The following is a 20,840-nucleotide window of genomic DNA, read 5'->3' as shown; positions in this document are numbered from 1 at the left end:
CATCTTGATAGTGCTCAGAGACCGGGCTGAACACGAACCGTTCCACGCTCGGGACCTCAGTGTGCCCAACTGTGAAATGGTATCTTGTGAGGGACCTGCATAACCTGCCCTTTTGTTGACCCATAATCGGAGAGCCCTGAAGGTATGAATCATTATCTAGCGGAGTCCTCTTACTGTACAGCTTTATTTTTACCTTCTCTGCCCCAGTTATAGGTAGAAGCGCCCTCCAGTGGCCGATGCTTCGCTCAGCCACCTGCACCAGGAGTTCGAATTAAGATTTTAGCACCGCGCATGTGTAATTCTCACTTCTCCGGCCGAGGCGGTCTGCTGCGCCTGCGTCTAGGAACAAATGGGCGGGGAAGTTTCCGGAAGTCTCCCTTTGTGGAGGGGTGGGGTTGGGTGCTCTGCAGTCCTCCCAGGGCCGCTCTGACCTGCGTCTCTGCAACTTCTCGCCTCCTCTTTATTTTTTATTCCACAGCGGCCGCTAGGCCCCCCGCCCTCCCGTCCTCCCCGCGTTCTTCCCGTGGCCGCTCTCGCCCTCCCGTCCCCTCGTCTCTCTGATCTGGCTCATCCGGCTCGGACGGGAGCCGTGGGTGGGTGAGCAAGCGAGTTGGTCTATGGGGTCCAGGCCTGAGCCCCTGAAGACTGACTCTGCCCTGGGCTCCCGCTCGCGCTCCGCCCCTGGCTGGAGGGTTCTCTCCCGGAGGACCCTCCGGTCCAGGACGTGCCCGCATCCTTGATGTAGGCCGCCGCCGAACTGTACACCCCTTCGCCCACTGGGGACCCGAGGGTCTATAAGGTCCGTTTCGGCCTGCAGCGGCCCGGGACTGTAACTGCTGGACATCGTTTATGGAGTCAGCTAGCCTATGGGGGCCCATGTCTACAAGAGACTCGCATGGCCTCTTAAGGGTCTGCCCCGTCCATAACGACCCCCATTATAGGGTTTTCCATGGGTCTGTAGGGCCCACCCCGCCATCTCCAGAACCCGGCGACAGCGGCTGTCCCAGCGGCTCCTGGACCCCGCTGGTCTACAAGGCCATGTCCCATCCATAGAGGTCGCATTTGCAGGGCTTCAAACGGGGTGGAAGGCCCTCACCGGGGCTTTACGACCCGTCAGTAGGGGAGGAGGCGGCGATGGCCCTGGGTCGGGCTCTGGCTGTGGCGCTGGCTATATCATTGGCCGTGCTGGGGCCACTATCTCCTGGAGCCCAGGCAGGGGACTGCAAGGGGCAGCGGCAAGTGCTGCGGGAGGCTCCAGGCTTCGTGACAGATGGTGCGGGCAACTACAGCGTCAATGGCAATTGCGAATGGCTCATCGAGGGTGAGTGGGGCCGCCTGGGTCGCACACCCGCTGGTGCGCTAATTCATTTATTTGTGCCCTCATTCATCCACTGACCACGTTCCCAGAATCCGTTCTGGTCCAGGCCCTTTGCTCTAAAATGCAGCCAACCTGGGCCCTGCCTTGGAAGGCCTTGAAGTCTGATCGAGGAGTTGCAACCAGACCCAGATGGACAGTTACAAGCCACAGCATCAGTGTGGGCTGTTCTGAGTAATCCTTAGATACTTAGGGACTACTCTGGCGGTCCAGCAATTAAGACAGTGCTTCAGCTGCAGGGCAGGGGACGTGAGTTCCATCTCTAGTGGTGACTAGGATCCTGCATGCTGCTTGATGTGACCAAAAAAGTAAAAATAAATTTAAAAAAAAATTTTTTAAGCTTCATTTAAAAAGAAGTTGTTGGAAACTCAGGCTTTGAGCCCAGCCACCTGGCTTCAGATTTGGGTTCCACCTCTTCCTAGCTTTGTGAATTTAGGCAGGTGGCTTCCTTTCTCTAAGATTTGGCTTTCCCTCTCTGCATGTGGTAATAGTAATAGTACTCACCTCATAGGGCTATCTCAATAAATGAGAACAGGTACTTACTGTGCCTGGTACATAGTAAATATGCAATGAATGTCCTTAGGATTATTAGTGTTGTTCTTTTTAAAGTACTTCAATGAAAGCATTTTTTCAGTCATTCATGTACCAGGTATTGTCTTTGCCACTGGGATTCAGCAGAGATACCCACAAGCCTCAGCAATCCGTGATGACTTGGGGCTTGGAATCTAGTCGGGGAGACAAACACATTAATAGTCCAACCCAGAGTGGTCGGGGCTGTGATGGAGGAACCCCATGGACCTGGGGATGCCCAGAGGAGGTACCTAATCCTGTGGGGTGAGTGAAAGTAGAGAAGGCTTCCTGGAGGAGGAGATGTCTGAGCTGAGGACTAAAGACCTATGGGAATCAGCCAGGAGTAGGAGAAAAGCATTCCAGGAAGAGGGAATAACCCGTGCAAAGGCCCCATCTTTACTGTTCTGGGCTCCCAGTCTAGTGGGGGAAACAAACCCACCCCTAGGGAGTGAGAACCTCAGAGATGGCATCTGACTTAGCCTGGGCTATGCCTGAGACCAGAGGTGTATGTAGGAGAGAGCAAAAGGGCATTCCAGATAAGGAGAATAGCCCATGCAAAGGCCCGGAAATAAGAGTATATGATGCTTTTGTGTGTGTGAGTCGCTCAGTTGTGTCCCATTCTTTGTGACCCCATGGGCTGTAGCCCACCAGGCTCCTCTGTCTGCAGAATTCTCCAGGCAAGACTACTGCAGTGGGTAGCTATTCCCTTCTCCAGGGGAATCTTCCCGACCCAGGGATTGAACCCAGGTCTCCTGCATTGCAGGCAGATTATTTAAGATATCTGTGTGTTAGGACAGAATCCAAGAAGACAGTGAGCCAGAGGTTGGAGGGTTGGGAGGAACCAGAAGGTGTAGGATGTGGTGATTTTGAGCTGTGCCCTGAGGACAATAAGGAGGTGGAGGAGCAATCTAAGGCAGTGGCTAGAGAAGTCCAGGAAGGCCTCCCTTGGCAGCAAATGAGGAGCTAGCCTCCAGAGAGAGGTGGGAGTCCCCCAGAGGAGATCCTGGGCAAAGACCAGAGGTGTGACAGGGCCGGGGTCATGCCAGACCTCCTTTTGCAGGCTTTGGAGCTTGGTCTTTATCTGGGGACACAGGGCATCCTTGGAAGGTTTTCGAACAGGGAAAGTCATGATTCAGTTTGTGGTTTAGAAGATCTCTATGGCTGTTGTGTGGGATATGGGTGAAGCATGTTTCTTGGGGTTGAGTGTGTCTGTCCCCAGTGTGGGGGTCATCCTCATCTAGGGGTTGAGAAGAGAATGGGAAGTTTGTGTATGCACTGGGGATGTAAATTATTCTCTGGCTTTGAAGAGCTCCAGGCTGGTTGGGGATGGTAAGGCTAGACACAGACATTCAGCCTCCAGTGTGCTCAGGGCTGAGACGGAAGGAGGTGCGTGGTTGGGTAGACGAGCCTAGAGGAGCGAAAAGACTCTGCTGGGAGTCACAGAGGGGCAGCCACTGAGCAGGGTTCTGAAACATGCACTGGAGTGTTGTTCAACCGCTGACTCCTGTGACCCCATGGACTACAGGACGCCAGGCTTCCCTGTCCATCACTATCTCCTGGAGTTTTCTCAGACTCATGTCCATTGAGTCTGTGGGTGCTATCCAACCATCTCATCCTCTGTCACCCCTGTCTTCTCCTTCCCTGAAGCTTTCGCAGCATCAGGGTCTTTTTCAGTGAGTCAGCTCTTCGGACTTGGTGGCCAAAGTATTGGAGCTTCAACTTCAACATCAGTCCTTCCAATGAATATTCAGGGTTAGGAATATACCAGGTGAAAAAGGAAACAGCCCCATGAAGACAAAAGAAGGGCCTGTGGTGCTTTGCTCGTGGTCCAGTGGTTAAGTCTTCACTGCAGGGGACATGGGTTCGATCCCTAGTTGGGGAACTAAGATCCCATGTGCCGCCAGCAAAATAAAAGAGAGGACTGGTGGGTCTCAGAGCCATGTCTCAGCTCGTCTGATCTGGCTGAATTGTTGGCTGGGAAGAGCAAAGCGGGCCAGAAACGGGAGGAAAGGCCCTAAATGTCACAATGAGCAGCTTGACTTTTCTCTGGGGGTTGATGGGGAGCCAGAGGGGGATTTTGAGGAGGAGTGAGGTGTCGCTGTCAGGCTGGGTGAGGGGCAAACTGGAGACTCAGTGTGCTTGTCTTGTAGGAAAGGATGAGTTCTGAATTGGGGTAGGAACTAAGTGGGTGGAGAGGCATGGAGAATGCTGAGAGATGTGTGACGTTTCACCCATGAGACCTGGGGAGCGGTTGGCTGGATGTTGGGGTCAGGAGGAGTCTGGGAGACTTCTGGATCCCTCCTTGAGGCCCTATCCTTCCCAGTGTCTGTCACCTCTAGGAACCAACATGTTCCCCCATCTATTAAAAAGTAAACAAATGATGCACTTACTTTTTTTTTTTCCACCATGTTCACACTCAATTGGGCCCAGTCCTCATAAGGATTCATAACATCCTTATGAATAAGAGGCATTAAGCCTTTGAAAAGCAGGGGCGTTTGGGCTCAGATCTCTGTCCAGCGTGGTCTAGGGATTAGGCCCTTGTTGGATGGAAACAGAAGGACTTGGACTCAGGGAGGAACTTCAGGAAGGCAGATGGTGAGCCGGCGGCCCCCGGCAGACACCTGACAAAGATGTGTTTGTTGTGATTCTAGGGACAGAGCTTTATAGTGTGGTTGAGGCTGGTAAGATTCCGGGAGGTCTGTTTGCCCGGCCTGGCTGAATGGTTCTTCTGCGTACTCCAGACCACAGTTCGAGGTCTCTGCGTGATGTTCTTGGGGGCTCTGGCCAGAGGCAACAGGGGAGGTGCCAGCTTCAGTATTCTGTCTGGTGTATTTCTTCCTTCCTTCATCCCGTATTTCCTGAGCCCTTGCTCAGCACCAGGCCCTGTGCTGGGCAGAATCGGGGAGGGACTCCCAAGATGAGCAGGCCCAGGCCCTGTCCTGTGGGCCTCTTCAGTTGCAGGGGAGACAGACGTGGGCACAGATGGTTCTGGCCCAGAGAAATGGAGGTTGTATTGGAAAGTGAGAACCTGGAAGGACCCTTCATCCAGCCAGGGGGCATCGGGGAAGGCTTCCTGGAGAAGGGGGGGAAGTGTGCTGGCAGGAAGGGAGAACATGCTCAAGACAGAGAGAGGAGCTTGTGCAAGGGCCCAGCTCCTGATCGAACTGTGGGGAGATGTGGGGCAGGTTGAGACTCCAAACCCCCAGTTAGGGAGCTGAACTTTTTCCTGGAGATGGTGGGGAATCACCGAGGGCTTTTGAGCAGGGGAGGGTAAGGACCAGACGTCGAGCCAGGGGGATCCTTCAGGGAGTCATGTCAGGGGAAGACAGGAGGTGAGGAAGGAGGCCTGCCCTGGCATGTTGAAGTCCCCATCTGGGATTGTCACACCAGCATTGGTGGGTGAGAATCATCCCCAAATTACATCAAGGAAATTCAGGCCCCGAGAGCCCCAGGAACTGGTGAAGAGTGGATGAGCACCTCCAGTGCACAGATGGGTGTAGTGAGGAGCATGGGAAAGGGTACTGGTCCTCCAGCAGGTCCGAGCAGAGCTGGAACCCGGGTCTCCTAGTTGCCCGAGCCCACAAGACCACCCTGAGCCCCCAGTGAGAGACATGGGGTGAGAGAACCTTCTGGAACCAGACAGAGAGCAATAATGGTGACAGTGCCAGGAGTAGTGGCATTATGAAGTGTGAGGCCCCATCATAAATCAGCACTTAAGGTGCCTTATCCGTTACGGCCTCCCGTGTGGTCACAGTCATTGGAACAGTCCCCTGGGCCAGGCACTCAGGATGCTCGGTCATGGGCGGGCAGTTGATGGCAGCTCGCTGCTCAGCTGGGAATGACAGCTGGAATACCCACACATGGCCCCTCCACGTGATGCTGGCTTTTCATAGCGTGACAGCTGGGTTCTGAGAAGGAGTATTCTACGAGGCTCAGGTAAAAGTGGTAGGCTTCCTCTGATCTAGCTGTGAAAGTCCCGGAGCCTCAGGTCTGCTGTTGTGTATTGGCCAAGCTAGTCTCTTCCCAGATACAAGGGTTCAGGAATCAGCCCTTCTCTCTCTCTCTCTCTTTTAATTTTAAAAAATTTACTTATTTATTGGTTGCACTGGGTGTTCATTGCTGTGCATGGGCTTTCTCTAGTTGCGGCAAGTGGGGGCTTCTCGAGTTATGACGTGTAGGCTTCTCATTGCGGTGACCTGTTGTGTAGCACGGGCTCCAGAGCGCAGGCTCAGTCGCTCCGCAGCATGTAGAATCGTCCCAGACCAGGGATTGAACTTGTGTCCCCTGCATTGGCAGGTGGATTCTTATCCACTGTACCACCGGCGAAGTCCAGCCCTCATCTCTTGATGGGAGGAGTGACCAAGAAGTTTGAATCGACCACAGTGTTCATATCCCCATTTTACAGATGAAGAAACAGATCTAGAGAGGTCTGGTGACTTGCCCGACGTCACACAACTTACTAGTGGCTAGTAAGTGGCAGAGCCAAGATTTGAGCCCAGACAGTCTGGCTCCAGAGGCTGTGCCCTTAGCTGGTATGATACACAGAGAGAAGACACTCTGGGTCAGAGCAGAGAGGAGCTGTGGTGCTCCAAGTTTCGGTCTTTGCCCAGGGGGAAGAAATAGGCCTCTTCTCTTAGAGTTTCTTGAGCCTGGAACACCGGATGCCCACAAAGGCCCTTTTCCGTCTGGGAGTTTGCCTCTCTGCTCGGGCGTGAACCCTGACCTTCAGGCTTAGGCGTGTTCAAGGCTCAAGAATAAATGGGAACAGTTCTTTGTGACCACTGGGATGGGGTTCCTCTCTGCACACCAATTTTCCCAATTTCTGAATGATAGGGGGTGTTTGGCCTGATCTCAGGAGCCCTTCCCAGGGTTGATACTGTCCTTTTTTCTTTGAGCTTCTGTCCCTCTTGCTGTTGCAGCCCCATCCTCCCTGGGCTGGGAGCCTGGGAGCTCCTTGAAGGCAAAGCCCAGGCCTGACTCGTCTTGGGGCTCCAGCATTGTGAGGAGCAGGGCTTGGTGTTTGTGGGTGGGCTGCGTGGAGGCGGGAAGGGGAGGGTCCACGTCTGAGCCCTGCCTCCCTGTTCTCACTGCTCAGCCCCGAGCTCCCAGCACCGGATCCTACTGGACTTCCTTTTCCTGGACACAGAATGCACTTACGACTACCTGTTTGTGTATGACGGTGACTCCCCCCGCGGGCCCCTGCTGGCCAGTCTGAGTGGGAGCACGCGGCCTCCGCCCATCGAGGCTTCCTCGGGCAAGGTTGGTGGGGCTGGGCTGCGGGGCTGTGGCTGGAGGAGCCAAGTGAGTGTGTAGGACATGGGGGTAGACACACAGAGGGAAACACGAGGCCGGGGCACTCGATATCCATCGGAAAGATACAGGGACAAAGAAAGGTGGAGAGAGACAAAGACAGGAGATGGGGCGCCCCAGGGTGGGGGGCACAGGAGCAGACCCCCCTCCGTGTCACCCCAGAGCCCTGTACCCTGTGCCTGCAGATGCTGCTACACCTCTTCAGCGATGCCAACTACAACCTGCTGGGCTTCAACGCCTCCTTCCGCTTCTCCCTGTGCCCCGGCGGCTGCCGCAGCCACGGACAGTGCCGGCCCCCGGGGGTGTGTGTCTGCGAGCCGGGCTGGGGGGGCCCCGACTGCGGCCTGCAGGAGTGCTCAGCCTACTGCGGCAGCCACGGCACCTGCGCCTCGGTGAGCCTGACCCCACGTTTCCCCCTGGACCCCGGCCTGTGGTCACACCTTCCAGCCCCACCTCCTGGCTCTGACTCTGCCCCTGCCTGAGACAGCCCCTGCCAGCATGCTCTGACTCCCCCACCATGACTCTGACCCGCCCCAGCCCTGCCCTGGGACCCTGCTCCCTCCTACAGAACTCCCCTCTCTGTCCACACCCCACTCCCCCACCTGTGACTCCATCTCACTTCATCAGGGGGCCCCTCCTCAGCCTGATCCCAGTCCCAGCCTCACCTGTAATCCACCTGTCACCTGTGAGCCTGGCTTCCTTCCTCTTGAGCCAGGCCTGACTCCACCCTCCCACCCCTCCACTCTGTCTGGCTTGGTGCCCAGCTGTGACTTCTGACTCCGCGTCCCCCCCCGCCACTGTCTTTATTGAATTTGTTACAATATTGCTTGTTTAATGTTTTGAATTTTTGGCTGGGAGGCACCCCCGTACTGGAAGGTGAAATCTTAACCACTAGGCTGCCAGGGACATCCCATGACTTCTGACCTCTGACCACTGACCTGGGGCCTAAGCCGTGCGTGTCCAGCTCTGGGACTGGATCAGCCTTGAGCCCTCTCTGCCTTAACCTCCCCGGACCTGAGTTCTTTCAGCCTAGGCCAACCCTGACCTCACCACTGTCTTTTTTTTCTCCAACCTGTCTGTCTGTCTGTCCTTGTTTTTCTTTCCGGGTCTTTTTCCTCTTCCTTTCTCCGCTGGTCTGACTTCTCTCCACTTCTCTACCTCCCTCTGGTTGTGTCTTTGTGTCCGTCTCTTCCTCTGTCTGCTGCCCTGTCTCGTTCCTGTCTCTCTCCTTGCCTCTCGGTTTTTCCATCTTCCCCTTTCGTGCTCATCTCTTTCCTTCTCACTTTTTGCTCTGCCTGTCCCACTCTGGCTCTTGTCTCTGTTCCCTGTCTGTCTGTCTGTCCCTGCCTGTGTGTCCCCTTCCCCCCAGCCCCTGGGACCGTGCCGCTGTGAGCCTGGTTTCCTGGGACGTGCCTGTGACCTGCACTTGTGGGAGAACCAGGGGGCTGGCTGGTGGCACAACGTGAGTGCCGGGGACCCCGCCTTCTCTGCCCGTATCGGGGCAGCCGGGGCCTTCCTGTCCCCACCGGGGCTGCTGGCTGTTTTCGGAGGTGAGCAGATGGCACGTGGTCTGAGTCTGGGGTCTGGAGGCCTGGCAGCCTGTGGCCAGGGCCTGACACTGTCCTCCTCTCCACAGGCCAGGACCTCAACCGGGCGCTGGGGGACCTCGTCCTGTACAACTTCTCTGCCAACACCTGGGAGCGCTGGGACCTGAGCCCTGCCCCGGTATGGACCCCACCTCTGCCTCGCCAGGGGTGCCTGTCCCCTCTGTCAGAGCCAGCCAGGGCATCCCAGTTGCTGTCGTTCAGTAGCTCAGTCATGTCTTGCTCTTTGTGACCCCGGGGACTGCAGCACACCAGGCTTCCCCATCCTTCATTATCTCCCCAAATTTGCTCAAACTCAGATCCACTGAGTAACGGCACTCCAGAGTGACCCTGTTGCCCCGCACATCCCCAGCCCCTGCAGCCTGATGCAGGGCCACCGGCCCCTCCCACTCCTGCCTTTCTTTCTTCTTCCTTTATCCTCCTTTCTGCATCTTACCTTTCTCGTGTCTCTCGTCTCTCTCGGTTCATCTTTCTATTTTTTGTCCCTGACTCTGAGTCATCTGCTCTCTTGATCTCTGCGCCTCCTGCTCCCTGGGTCTCTGTGTCTCCTGCTCCCTGGGTTGTGTCTCTGACTCTCTGTCTTGGTCTCCGTCATTTCTCCCTGACTGCTCCTTCTCTCGCTGTGTTTCTCTGCCACACCTCTCTTTGTATTTGCTGGAGTCTGTCTCTCGGGGTCTCTCTTCTTTTCTCTCTTAGCACGTGTCTGTCTTTCTCTCTGCCTCTATTGCATCTTCTGTCTGTCTCTCCGTCCTGCCCTGTCTCAGCATCTCTGTCTGGCTGGCTGTCCCTGTCCTTCTGGGTAGAACCACCTGTTTCTCTCTCCATCTCTGCATCCTGGTCTCTTCCTTACAGGCTGCCCGTCACTCCCACGTGGCTGTGGCTTGGGCCGGCTCCCTGGTGCTGATGGGCGGTGAGCTGGCTGATGGTACCCTCACCAGCGACATCTGGGCTTTTAGCCCAATGGGTGGCGGCCGCTGGGAGCTTCTGGCACCACCTGCCTCCAGTCCCTCGGGGCCGCCCGGCCTGGCAGGTCACGCAGCAGCCCTTGTGGACAACACGTGGCTCTATGTGTCTGGTGGCCGCACCCAGCACGACCTCTTCTCCTCCGGCCTCTTCCGTTTCCGCCTCGACAGCACCAGTGGGGGCTACTGGGAGCAGGTGATGCCAGCAGGTGGGCGGCCCCCTGCTGCCACCGGACATTCCATGGTGTTCCACGCCCCCTCCCGTGCCCTGCTGGTTCACGGTGGACACCGGCCCTCCACTGCCCGGTGAGTGACCTTCCCTCCACCCCCGCCTTGCAGAGCCGGGCCTGGCCCGACACCCTGGGCCTCTAGGCTTTGGCGGTCTTCGCCCGCTGATAGATTCCTGTGGTCCCTCAGCCACCGCTTCCTTTCTTCCTCCACGCATTCATTCGCTCACCCACTCACCCGGTCTCTACTCTGTCATCCAGCCTCTCGGTCACATGCTTCCCCACGCACGCCCACTCGCCGATCAATCTGCTTCACCTCTGCTTGGTGTCCAGCCCTGGCTAGATTATGCAGGGAACCCAGAGATGTGTCGGACTTGGGTCCTGCCCGTGAGTTGCTGCTAGTTCCAAGAGGATAAATATCCAGTAAAGCCAGTCTCAACCCTGGGGGATCATGACTCCTAAGAGCCCAGGGGAGGGAGAGGCCCTTCCTGCCCTGAGCTCCTCTCCCACCCCTCCCCGACAGATTCTCTGTGCGGGTGAACTCCACCGAGCTCTTCCACGTGGATCGGCGTGTATGGACCACCCTGAAGGGCCGGGAGGGACTTCAGGGCCCACGGGAGCGAGCCTTCCACACGGCCAGCGTCCTGGGCAACTACATGCTGGTCTATGGTGAGGAGGCTCCCTGTCCCCGCCTGCCAGGGGCCCACGTCTGAGCTGAGACCCCCTGCATGGATGCCCTCACCTCCCCCAGGCTGGCCAGCTGTGCCCCTTTCCTCCTTCCCCAGGGGGCAACGTGCACACCCACTACCAGGAGGAAAAGTGCTATGAAGACGGCATCTTCTTCTACCACCTGGGCTGCCATCAGTGGGTGTCAGGGGCCGAGCTTGCCCCTCCAGGAACTCCGGAGGGTGAGTCGCCCCTCTGTTTCTGTCAGGGGCTCCTGAGGGTCACTCACACTCCCACCGTGATGTGGGACTTTGGGCAGAAGCCACTCGGTCCTGTTTGGAGCTGGCCTCAGGAGGCGTGGCTGCACTGGAGGCAGGCCTAGGCCGTTGTTGCTGTGGAGATGGGAGACGTATTCAGTAGCATCAGATCTGGGTTGCAGTTGAGGTTTTGCCAGTTTTCAGCCGTTCCAGGGAACTGCCTCCAAAGAAGCGCCTTTCTCAAGATCAGACAGTGGGCAAATGCTGAAGTGGAATGGCCATTCCTCAACAACCTTTTGTATAAAAGCCATCATTTAATCTCTCTGTACCTCAGCTTCCCCCTCTGTAAACTGTAATAGCACTTAAACTTCTGGGCTGTGATGAGAATAAATTGATAAAGTGAAGAACAAGTGAGCACCGTCCAGACAGGGCCCAACACACCGTCCTAAGAGTACAGGGCCAGAGGGCTCACCTGGAGGGCACATGGAGAAGCCTTGCAAGCTCAGGAGATCAGGGGTAGCTCTGCAAATGGGAAGAAAGTCACAGGCCCTCTCCTCGGAAAGACCCTTGTGTGCACAAGCCAGGCATATCCTTTCAGTGGGCTCTGGACTTCCCAGAGGCCCATCTGTTCTCCCCACCCTACTGAATAGAAGGGTGAGGACAAAGGACAAGTGTAAGAGAAGGGACAGTAACGTTTAAGGGGTGGGCAGGAGGAGGGGTCCCTAAGGAACTCTGTTTGACCGTCAGAAATAAAGCCTTGGCCTAGCATTGGAGGCCTCCGATCCCAGCCCCCCTTTAGGCTCCCTCACTGGATAGGCCAGAGTGTGAGGCTTCTGGAGGCCTCTTCTTTCTTTGTAGATTTTGATCCCTGGGCCAGGTCCCCTGCACCTACAGAACATATAGGTAAGAGAGTGAGGGAGTCACCAGTCCCTGACCACTTACCCATCAGTCAGGACTCTTGGTTGTAAGCAACAGAAAGCCCATTGCTTAAGCAAAAGGAAGAATGTCTTGACTCCCTTGAGTGAAAACTGGCTGCAGGCTGGCCTGGACCCAGGTGCTCCTGTGATGGCCTCAGCCATGTCTCCCTCCAGTTCTCAGCCCGGTTTCCTTCAGTCTCTGGCAGGTTTGCATTTGTAGATGGTCACCAGCAGCTCTGTGATTATAGTCACCCCCTTTAAAATGCCCAGAGAGAGGGGACAGATGTATACCAATGGCTGATTCATAATGATTTATGGCAGAAACCAACACAATATTGTAAAGCAATTATCCTTCAATTAAAAATAAAATAAAATGTTTTTAAAATGCCTGGGAAAAAGACAGTATCTTTTCCCCAGGAATAGTAGGAATTACGTTCCCTCCCTGAACTAGTCACTGACTCTGATCAGCCTGGGCTCAAGCCCCACTGCTGCCAGAGTCCAGGCCAGCTCGACTTGAGTCTTGGGGAGTGTGAGTGCGAGGGGTGGTTTCCCAGAGGAAATGCAGAGGCTGTCGCTGGAGGGAGGCGTAGGTGTCGGACAGATGTGAGCCAGGTAGCCCACCTCAGCTCCCCGAGGGCAAGGCTCCATTTACAGAGGAGGAAACCAGAACTCAGGAAAATCTAGTCTCTTGCCCAAGGTCACACAACTAGTCAGCAGTTGATCTGTGATTTGAAAGCAAGGAAGTGGTAGACCCAGGATTTGAACCCAAGTCCTTCTGATCCCAGAGAGCATGCTCTGTCTGAAAGATAACTCGGGCAGCGGTGTGGGAGCTCCAGGAGGTGAGAGAACTTGTGCCAGAGCAAGGCCAGGCAGGCTGGGAGTGTCTCATTGGACAAGTGGGGTCGAAGCATGGGGGGGTCAGGGGTGGTCCTCTAGGTGGGTAACCATGAAGGTGAGAGGGGGCGTTGCGGGGGTGGTCTCATGTCCTTGTGGGGTCTGTTTTCTCCTAGGCCGAGCAGCGCCTCCTAGTGGCCGGTACTCACACGTGGCGGCTGTGCTTGGTGGCAGCGTCCTGTTGGTGGCCGGGGGGTACAGTGGCCGGCCCCGTGGGGACTTGATGGCCTACAAAGTACCCCCCTTTGTGTTCCAGGCGCCTGCTCCAGACGTGAGCACTGGGGTGACAGGGAGAGGGTGGCTGGGGAGGAGGTGGCCTGGTTCCCATGGTTAAGGGAAGTTGTTGGGGGAGGGTCCCTGGGAGAAAGGGAAGAGATCCTGAGATCTGTGATGGGAGGGAGGTCAGACCCCAGGTCCAGGGGAAGAGGAATGGTGGTCCCTGGGGCTGAGGGCAGAGGAGCAGTGGTCCCTGGGGGTGGGGAGAAGCGGACTGGGGTCCTCAATGTTCTGAGCAGTTGGGGTCCCCTGGGACCATCAGAGTGAGTGGGGGTGTGGGAGAAGGCTCCAGGTCTGAGCACCCCCTCCTCCCTGCCCACCTGTCTGCAGTACCACTTGGACTATTGCTCCATGTACACGGACCACAGCGTCTGCTCCCGAGACCCCGAATGCAGCTGGTGTCAGGGGGCCTGCCAAGCTGCCCCGCCTCCTGGGACTCCCTCGGGGGCTGTGAGTGACTGTCTTCGTCCTCTGTCCCCTAGCACAAGACCTGGTCCTCAGTGTCGTCTTCGGCCTAAACCAAGTCGAGACGGACTTTGCTGCACTTGGGAGACTCATTTTCACACTTGAGATGGGCATTCCTGACCCTCGACCCTCTTCCCCATCCTTTTGTACTTCTGATCTGTCCCTAGATTCCCCACCCCGTCCTCTTGATCTTTTTGGTTCCAACTCGGCTCTCAGTCCCTTTCTTCAGTTTCCTGACCTTTCTGCCCCAAGACTCCTGAGTGTCAGGTCCCTTAGGCTCCCATGGGTGGTGACTGCCATGTGTCCCTCCTTTGCAGTGTCTGGCTGCCAGCTGCCTGGGCCTGAGCCGTCTCCTGGGTGACTGCCAGGCCTGCCTGGCGTTCAGCAGCAGTGCGGCTCCCCCCCGGGGACCCGGCGCCCTGGGCTGGTGCGTGCACAATGAGAGCTGCCTCCCTCGGCCTGGTGAGTGTCCAGTGGCAGTGTGGGCGGGGGTGGGGGGGTGGGGGGCGGCCCAGCCACCACACACCGACTTCCCTCTCCTGACCCTCCTGTCCCCACAGAGCAGGCCCGCTGCCGAGGGGAGCAGATCTCTGGCACCGTGGGCTGGTGGGGGCCCACTCCTGTCTTTGTGACCTCCCTGGAGGCCTGTGTCACCCAGAGCTTCCTGCCTGGCCTGCACCTGCTCACCTTCCAGCAGCCACCCAACGCCTCCCAGCCTGACAAGGTGGGGAAGCCAGGGTGAGGAGCCCAGCATGGAGTGTCGAAGGGCCTGGTCTTAAGAGTTCTCATTTTTTTTCAAATGGATCTTTTTAAAAAAACTTTTAAAGTTTGTTTGTCTATCTTTGGCTTTGGCTGTGCTGGGTCTTCATCGCTGCATAGGCTTTTCTCGAGTTGCAGAGGGCAGAGGCTGCTCTCCAGATATGGTGCACCGGCTTGTCACTGTGGTGGCTTTGATTGTTGAGGAGCACGGGCTCTAGGGCCTGTGGGCTTCAGTAGTTGCCGCACACAGGCTCAGTAGTCGTAGCTCTCAGGGTCTAGAGCACAAGCTCAATAGTTGTGGCACAGGGGCTTATTTGCTCCACGGCATGTGGGATCTTCCTGGACCAGGGATTGAACTTGTGTCTCCTGCAGTGGCAGGTGGATTCTTTACCACTGAGCCACCAGGGAAGCCCTCAAATGGGCCTTTATCACTCTTGTGTTTACCCCTTAAGTTTTCACATTCAAAGATCTGATTTTCCTTATTGACTTAATTTTTCTTTCTTTTTTTTTTTTTTTTCGAAAAACTGTGGTGAGATAACACATCACATAAAATTTACCCTTAGTGATATTTAGCACATTCACTATATTGTGCAACTATCACCACTCTCTAGTTCGAAAATGTTTTTATCACCCCAAGAGGAAGCCCCAGATCCATAAGGCATCACTCTCCACTCCCCCCTCCCTTTGGCCTCTGGCAACCACTCACCTTTTTCTGTATCTGGCTATGTTAACCCTGATGGACAGGGAGGCCCGGCGTCCTGCAGTTCATGGGGTCGCAAAGAGTCGGACATGACTGAGTGACTGAACTGAACTGAATAGGTCGTACAATGGAATCATATAATACATGGCCTTTTGTGTGTGGCTTCATGCACTCAGCAAACGTTTTCAAGGCTCATCCGTGTTGTGGCACGTGTCAGACCTTTATTCCTTTTCTAAAAATTTATTTGTTTGTTGTGCTGGGTCTTCGTTGCTGCGGGTGGGCTCTCTGTAGTTGCAGTGAGGGGGATAGTCTGTTGCAGTGCACGGGCATCTCATTGCAGTGGCTTCTCTTGTTGCAGAGCACAGACCCGGGGTGCACGGGGCTCAGTAGTTGTGGCGCGTTTGGATTTCTAATCTATCCTTCCACAGTTTACCTATTCAAATATGAGTAAATTGATATTTAATTATTTTTGTTTCTTGGGGAAAAAGTAACATGCCGTCTATACTATACTGCCACTTCCCTTTTTTTCTTGGTGTATCCTGGCAAGCTTCCCATCGCAGAACTTAGGAAACACTCTCTGTCTCTCTCTTTTTCTAACAGCTTCATAATATTCCATTTACATTCTAATGCCGTAGTGTTCTAGTTTATTTAAACAGTCTCCCATGGGCTTCCCAGGTGGCCTAGTGATAAAGAATCTGCCTGCCAGTGCAGGAGACATAAGAGATACTGGTTTGATCCCTGGATTGGGAAGATTCCCCCGGAGGAGGGCATGGCAACCCACTCCAGTACTCTTGCCTAGAGAATCCCATGGACAGAGGAGCCTGTTGGGTTATGGTTCATAGGGTTGCAGAGTCAGGCACGACTGAAGCAACTTAGCATACATGTACCCATGATGAATACTTGGGTTGTTCCCCCTTTCACAATTATAAAAACACATACTAGCAGTAAATCATGTAATAAGTCTGTAATAAGTCATGTAATAAGTCTGTAATAAGCTTTGAATGTTGGATCAGGACTCTTTTTTTTAATCTTTTTAACATATAACTTACATACTGGTTCATTTTACAACAAAGAACAGGATACATAGGGTGAGGTCCTGAAGGGATCTGACCTTCTGTCCCCAGGGAGTTAGGGTGAGACATCTTCCTGGAACATGAATGTGTTCACTAACCTGTAACCTGGAAGTTCTCCAAACCCCCTAGTTAAGGGAGCTGGACTCTTAAGGGCTTAGGTAGAAAGATAGGATGTTGAGGAAGAAGCTGCTGAGAGATCCAGGGCCCTGGAGTTTACTGGGAGGTGGAGATGAGCAGGGGCTGGGACCCCGCTGCCTGCTGTCCGAGTTGGAGCCCAGCTCCCTTCCTAGAGTAACGATGGGTGAGCTTTCCGTCTCTGCTGCACCCCTAATCCTGGCCTCAGACTCCCATATAGTAAAACAGAGGAGGAGATTGGGTTGCTTGGTCTCTTCGGCTCGGCTGTGGCTGGAGAGGCCTGAGATGCACGGGGCCCGGCAGAGAGGTCCTCAAGCTCGCCTCCCCACCTTGGCCGGCACAGGTCTTGATCGTCCGCAGCACGACCATCACCCTGACGCCGAGCTCAGAGACCGATGTGTCCCTGGTCTACCGTGGCTTCATCCACCCGCTGCTGCCGGGAGGCCCTGGGGGGTCTGGGGCTGAGGATGTGGCCGTGTGGGCCCGGGCGCAGCGCCTGCATGTGCTGGCCCGGATGGCCCGGGGCCCAGATGCAGAAAACATGGTAAGAATGCCTGGGAGACTCAGCCGGCTATTTGCGGTAAATACAGGGGGTGTGGGTGTGTGGTGGGGAGCAGCACTGGGGAGAAACTGGAGGCCTGGGATGTATCCTTAGTGGAGGGAGGGCCTGGGGGGGTCTTCATTTGAACAGAATTAGAGGGGAATTTTGAAAAAAGTGGAAGCTCTCAGTTACCAGGTCAGACTCCGCTGAGGAGAAGGTGGGTTGCTGGGAGGTTTGGGGGTGCTGGGAGGTTCTTAGGGTCCAAGGAGCTCTGAGGCCCTCCTCTTCCCTGGAGGGAGTGGGTGCTCGGTGGGTTTGGGGCTCTTGGGGATTTCAGGAGCCAGAGTGTGGGTGGCACATTCAGGGGCCCGTCTGTCCCCCAGGAGGAGGTGGGGCGCTGGGTGGCACAGCAGGAGAAGGAGACGAGGCGGCTGCAACGCCCAGGGTCAGCTCGCCTCTTCCCACTGCCCGGCCGGGGCCACAAGTATGCAGTAGAGATCCGGGGCCAGCTCAATGGCTCAGCAGGCCCCGGGCACAGCGAGCTCACCCTGCTGTGGGACCGGACTGGCGTGCCAGGTGGCAGCGTGAGTACCCAGACGCCCTGGACTTGCTGAGCCCAGGGCCATGAACTAACTCCCTTGACCCTCACCCCTTACTCCTGAACTCTGGGCCTTACCTTCAGCCTCCCAGACCCCAGCATCTGACCTCCGGAGTCTGACCTGGTCTCATATTCTGACCCCTGTCCACATCTCCGAAGCCTCCCACCCTGACCTCGCTGACCCTGACTTCTGCCCTCCCTACTTTGACCTCTGATCTCTAGATTCTCTCAAACCCTGATCCCCTTTCGTCTGCCAGTGTCCTAGATCCTGACTTTTTGCATGCCCCAAAATTCTCAGCCTTGTCTCCAAACCCTGAAGTCTTTAGCTCCAAACACTGATCCCTATCCCAAACCTTGACCTGGAGCATGGAGCCCTCACCTTCCTCTGACACCCCCACCCCCAGGAGATCTCCTTCTTCTTCCTGGAGCCCTACCGCTCGTCAGCCTGTGCCTCCTACTCCTCCTGCCTGGGTTGCCTGGCAGACCAGGGCTGCGGCTGGTGCCTGGCCAGTGCCACCTGCCACCTGCGCCAGAGTGGCGCCCACTGCGGGGACGCTGGGGCCGGCGGGTCCCTGCTCGTGCTGGTGCCTGCCCTCTGCCCGCTCTGCGAGGAGCATCGCGACTGCCACGCCTGCACCCAGGTGCCCACCAGGCCGGAGCTGGGAGGTCTTGGCATGGAGTCGGCCAGAGCAGGCGACTCAGCCCTAGGGGGAGGGTCCCCAGGACTGGCTGAAGGACCCTGGGTAGTGGTGAGGACAGACAGTGGGGGCCCTTGTTGTTAGCAGGTGAGAGTCAGGTGGGAGAGGGGCTGGAGAGCAGGCTTGACGTAGGCATGACTCTGCATGTGGCAGGGACCGGAGAACCGAGCTGGACGTCTCTGCACCAGAGGGGCGTTATCTGCTTGGACAGCAGAGCCCGAGAGCAGGTCTTGAGGCCTGCTGGCTCCAGAAGTTCAAGCCACCTAGTCAGCCATTCACCTCCTTCTGTTCCATGTCCTCATTTTCCCTGGAAGTTCATTCCTTGGGAGGGTCAAGGGAGCCTCAAGGGCTCCAGGCTTTCATTCCCCGCCCCCACCCCGGGCACTTGAGTCCCAAGGGGAAGGACAACACCTTCCTGTCCCCATTGCACCCTCATCCCTCAGCTCAACAGAGATTGCCAAAGAGCCTTTCCTGTGCTTTTGTTGGGGCTGGTGCCAGCTCCTGGACCAGTGAGGCTGGGGGAAGAGAGGGTGACCCCTGCCCATCTCTGGATCCTGGGGATTGGGTCAGCCCCACCTGGACCACACAAAGTGGTGCTGCTGCCCCCAAAGCGAGCTGTGTGGGTCAGGCAGAACCCGTGGATCTCCCTGGCTGCAGGAGGGAGGCGGGCTTGGACCAGGGATCTGTGAGCCGGTGCTGGGGACCTGGCGCCAGGAGGCCCAGGGGAAGGTTCAGCTGGGCTCTCCCTCCTCCGTCCTCCCAGGACCCCTTCTGTGAGTGGCATCAGAGCACCAGCCGCAAGGGGGACGCGGCGTGCAGCCGGCGCGGCCGGGGTCGGGGCGCCCTGAAGAGTCCGGAAGAGTGCCCCCCACTCTGCAGCCAGTGAGCGCCGCTGGGCCCTGGGAGAGGGCGCGTGAGGGTGTGGGGGGGCTGGGCGGCGCCCTGACCCGGTGCCCCTGTGCCCTGCCTGCCCCCAGGCGGCTGACCTGTGACGACTGCCTGGCCAACTCGAGCCAGTGCGCCTGGTGCCAGTCCACCCGCACCTGCTTCCTGTTCGCCGCCTACCTGGCCCGGTACCCGCACGGGGGCTGCCGAGGCTGGGACGACAGGTGCGGCCAGGCGGCAGGGGCGCGGAAGGGGAGGGTGGAGATGGGGCGCGGCGGCCTCACACCCGCCTCTCCGCAGCGTGCACTCGGAGCCTCGGTGCCGGAGCTGTGACCGATTCCAGAGCTGTCACGAGTGTCTGCAGAGCCACGAGTGTGGCTGGTGTGGAAACGAGGACAACCCCACGCTGGGCCGGTGAGGGGGCGGGGTCTGGGCGGGGCCGCGGGGGCTCGCTGCCCACCCTGATTCTCACGGCCTCTTTGTTTCTCTGCCCCTTGGCCTTTTTCTCTGTTCTCCCCCCTTCTCTCTCTCTCTTTTCTCCCTCCCAACTCTTTCCCTGTTTCTGTGACTTGTTTCCTCTCATCCTCCCTTCTGTTTTCTTTCTTCTGATCTTTGTGTTTCTCTTCTGCCTCCCTTTGTCTATATCCTGGCCCCCTCTCCTGTCCTTTAAAATCGTTTTTGCCTGGCTTCCCTGGGTTTTTCTCTCCCTGTCTTCCATTTCTCTTTCTGTCTGTCTCCATATTCATCTTTGTGTCTCTCTGGTTTATCTCCTCTCTCCCTGTCCCTGTTTCTCTGTCTCTCTCCTTACTGTGCCCCTCCACCCCAACTGCCTTCTTCAACCCCCCTCCCTGCAGTTGCCTCCAGGGGGACTTCTCAGGGCCTCTGAGTGGGGGGAACTGCTCCCTGTGGGTCGGGGAGGGCCTGGGGCTGTCTGTGGCCCTCCCCGCCCGCTGGGCATATGCCCGCTGTCCAGATGTGGACGAGTGCCGCCTGGGCCTGGCGCGGTGCCACCTGCGGGCGACCTGCCTGAACACACCCCTCAGCTATGAATGTCACTGCCAGAGGGGCTACCAGGGCGATGGCGTCACTTACTGCAACCGCACGTGAGTGGGGCCTGGGTTTCCATGGAGATGTCGGCCCAGGGCGGGTATGGGCGGAGACGCTGGGCGGAACTGATGCTGGTGTTAGGCTGCCTTCCCTGGAGCCAGCCTCCCCAGTGAGCCTTGGGTTTTTACCTGGCAGAACAGGCCCTCATTAGACCAACAGGGTCCTCAGTGTTACACAGTTACTGTGGAGACGGGTCACCCTTGGACTAGAGGCCGCAGTTGCCATAGAGATGGAGGAGGACCAAGTGGAAAGGGGTCTCTCTTTCACAGAGAACAGATCACCAGTGGTGATATTTGGTTTCTATAGAGACAGGAGTTACTACACGTGATGGGGTTACCTTGGAGACAGGGCGACCCACGGAGTCCAGGATCCTGGAACAGGCAGTAGCTTCTGATGGTGTTGCCATGGAGATACTGGGGTAGAGCAGGGAGAGGGGTGGATGCCTTGGGGGCTCCAGGCCTGCCTATCCTTCCCCCACCCCCGCCATGCCCCCTCAGGTGCCTGGAGGACTGTGGCCACGGTGTGTGCAGTGGCCCCCCAGACTTCACCTGCGTGTGTGACCTGGGCTGGACATCGGACCTGCCCCCTCCGACTCCTGCCCCCGGCCCCCCTGCGCCCCGCTGTTCACGGGACTGTGGCTGCAACTTCCACAGCCACTGCCACAAGCGGGGGCCCGGCTTCTGCGACGAGTGCCAGGGTGAGCAGCCAGCCCGCTGGCCTCGGGCACCTCCCCGGGGCTCCTGAGTCCCCACCCCCAGCTCCAGGTCCCTCGGTCCCACTGCCTGTTCAGCGCCCGCCCTCCCTCCTGGGATCTGCACTTC

General features: G+C 57.0%; 1 protein-coding gene across 1 annotated transcript in view; it reads left to right on the top strand.

Annotated features, from left to right (window-relative positions):
- Nucleotides 1-381: 381 nt before the first annotated feature.
- Nucleotides 382-20,840, top strand: part of MEGF8 (multiple EGF like domains 8) — a 41,364-nt gene continuing 20,905 nt past the window's right edge. Inside the window, exons 1-20 of the mRNA XM_069550839.1 lie at nucleotides 382-1,321; nucleotides 7,041-7,204; nucleotides 7,441-7,647; nucleotides 8,625-8,805; nucleotides 8,892-8,980; nucleotides 9,712-10,127; nucleotides 10,572-10,717; nucleotides 10,834-10,956; nucleotides 12,899-13,053; nucleotides 13,389-13,508; nucleotides 13,841-13,985; nucleotides 14,084-14,247; nucleotides 16,534-16,734; nucleotides 17,115-17,315; nucleotides 17,734-17,970; nucleotides 18,791-18,909; nucleotides 19,005-19,136; nucleotides 19,213-19,326; nucleotides 19,767-20,015; nucleotides 20,517-20,716. Of these exons, the coding sequence (XP_069406940.1) occupies nucleotides 1,135-1,321; nucleotides 7,041-7,204; nucleotides 7,441-7,647; nucleotides 8,625-8,805; nucleotides 8,892-8,980; nucleotides 9,712-10,127; nucleotides 10,572-10,717; nucleotides 10,834-10,956; nucleotides 12,899-13,053; nucleotides 13,389-13,508; nucleotides 13,841-13,985; nucleotides 14,084-14,247; nucleotides 16,534-16,734; nucleotides 17,115-17,315; nucleotides 17,734-17,970; nucleotides 18,791-18,909; nucleotides 19,005-19,136; nucleotides 19,213-19,326; nucleotides 19,767-20,015; nucleotides 20,517-20,716 (3,550 nt within the window). The 5' untranslated portion in view covers nucleotides 382-1,134. The remainder of the gene's footprint in view (nucleotides 1,322-7,040; nucleotides 7,205-7,440; nucleotides 7,648-8,624; nucleotides 8,806-8,891; nucleotides 8,981-9,711; nucleotides 10,128-10,571; nucleotides 10,718-10,833; nucleotides 10,957-12,898; nucleotides 13,054-13,388; nucleotides 13,509-13,840; nucleotides 13,986-14,083; nucleotides 14,248-16,533; nucleotides 16,735-17,114; nucleotides 17,316-17,733; nucleotides 17,971-18,790; nucleotides 18,910-19,004; nucleotides 19,137-19,212; nucleotides 19,327-19,766; nucleotides 20,016-20,516; nucleotides 20,717-20,840) is intronic.

This window comes from Ovis canadensis, chromosome 14 (assembly GCF_042477335.2).
Source record: "Ovis canadensis isolate MfBH-ARS-UI-01 breed Bighorn chromosome 14, ARS-UI_OviCan_v2, whole genome shotgun sequence".
Lineage (NCBI taxonomy): Eukaryota > Metazoa > Chordata > Mammalia > Artiodactyla > Bovidae > Ovis > Ovis canadensis.
This window is presented reverse-complemented; position numbering and strand designations above follow the sequence as displayed.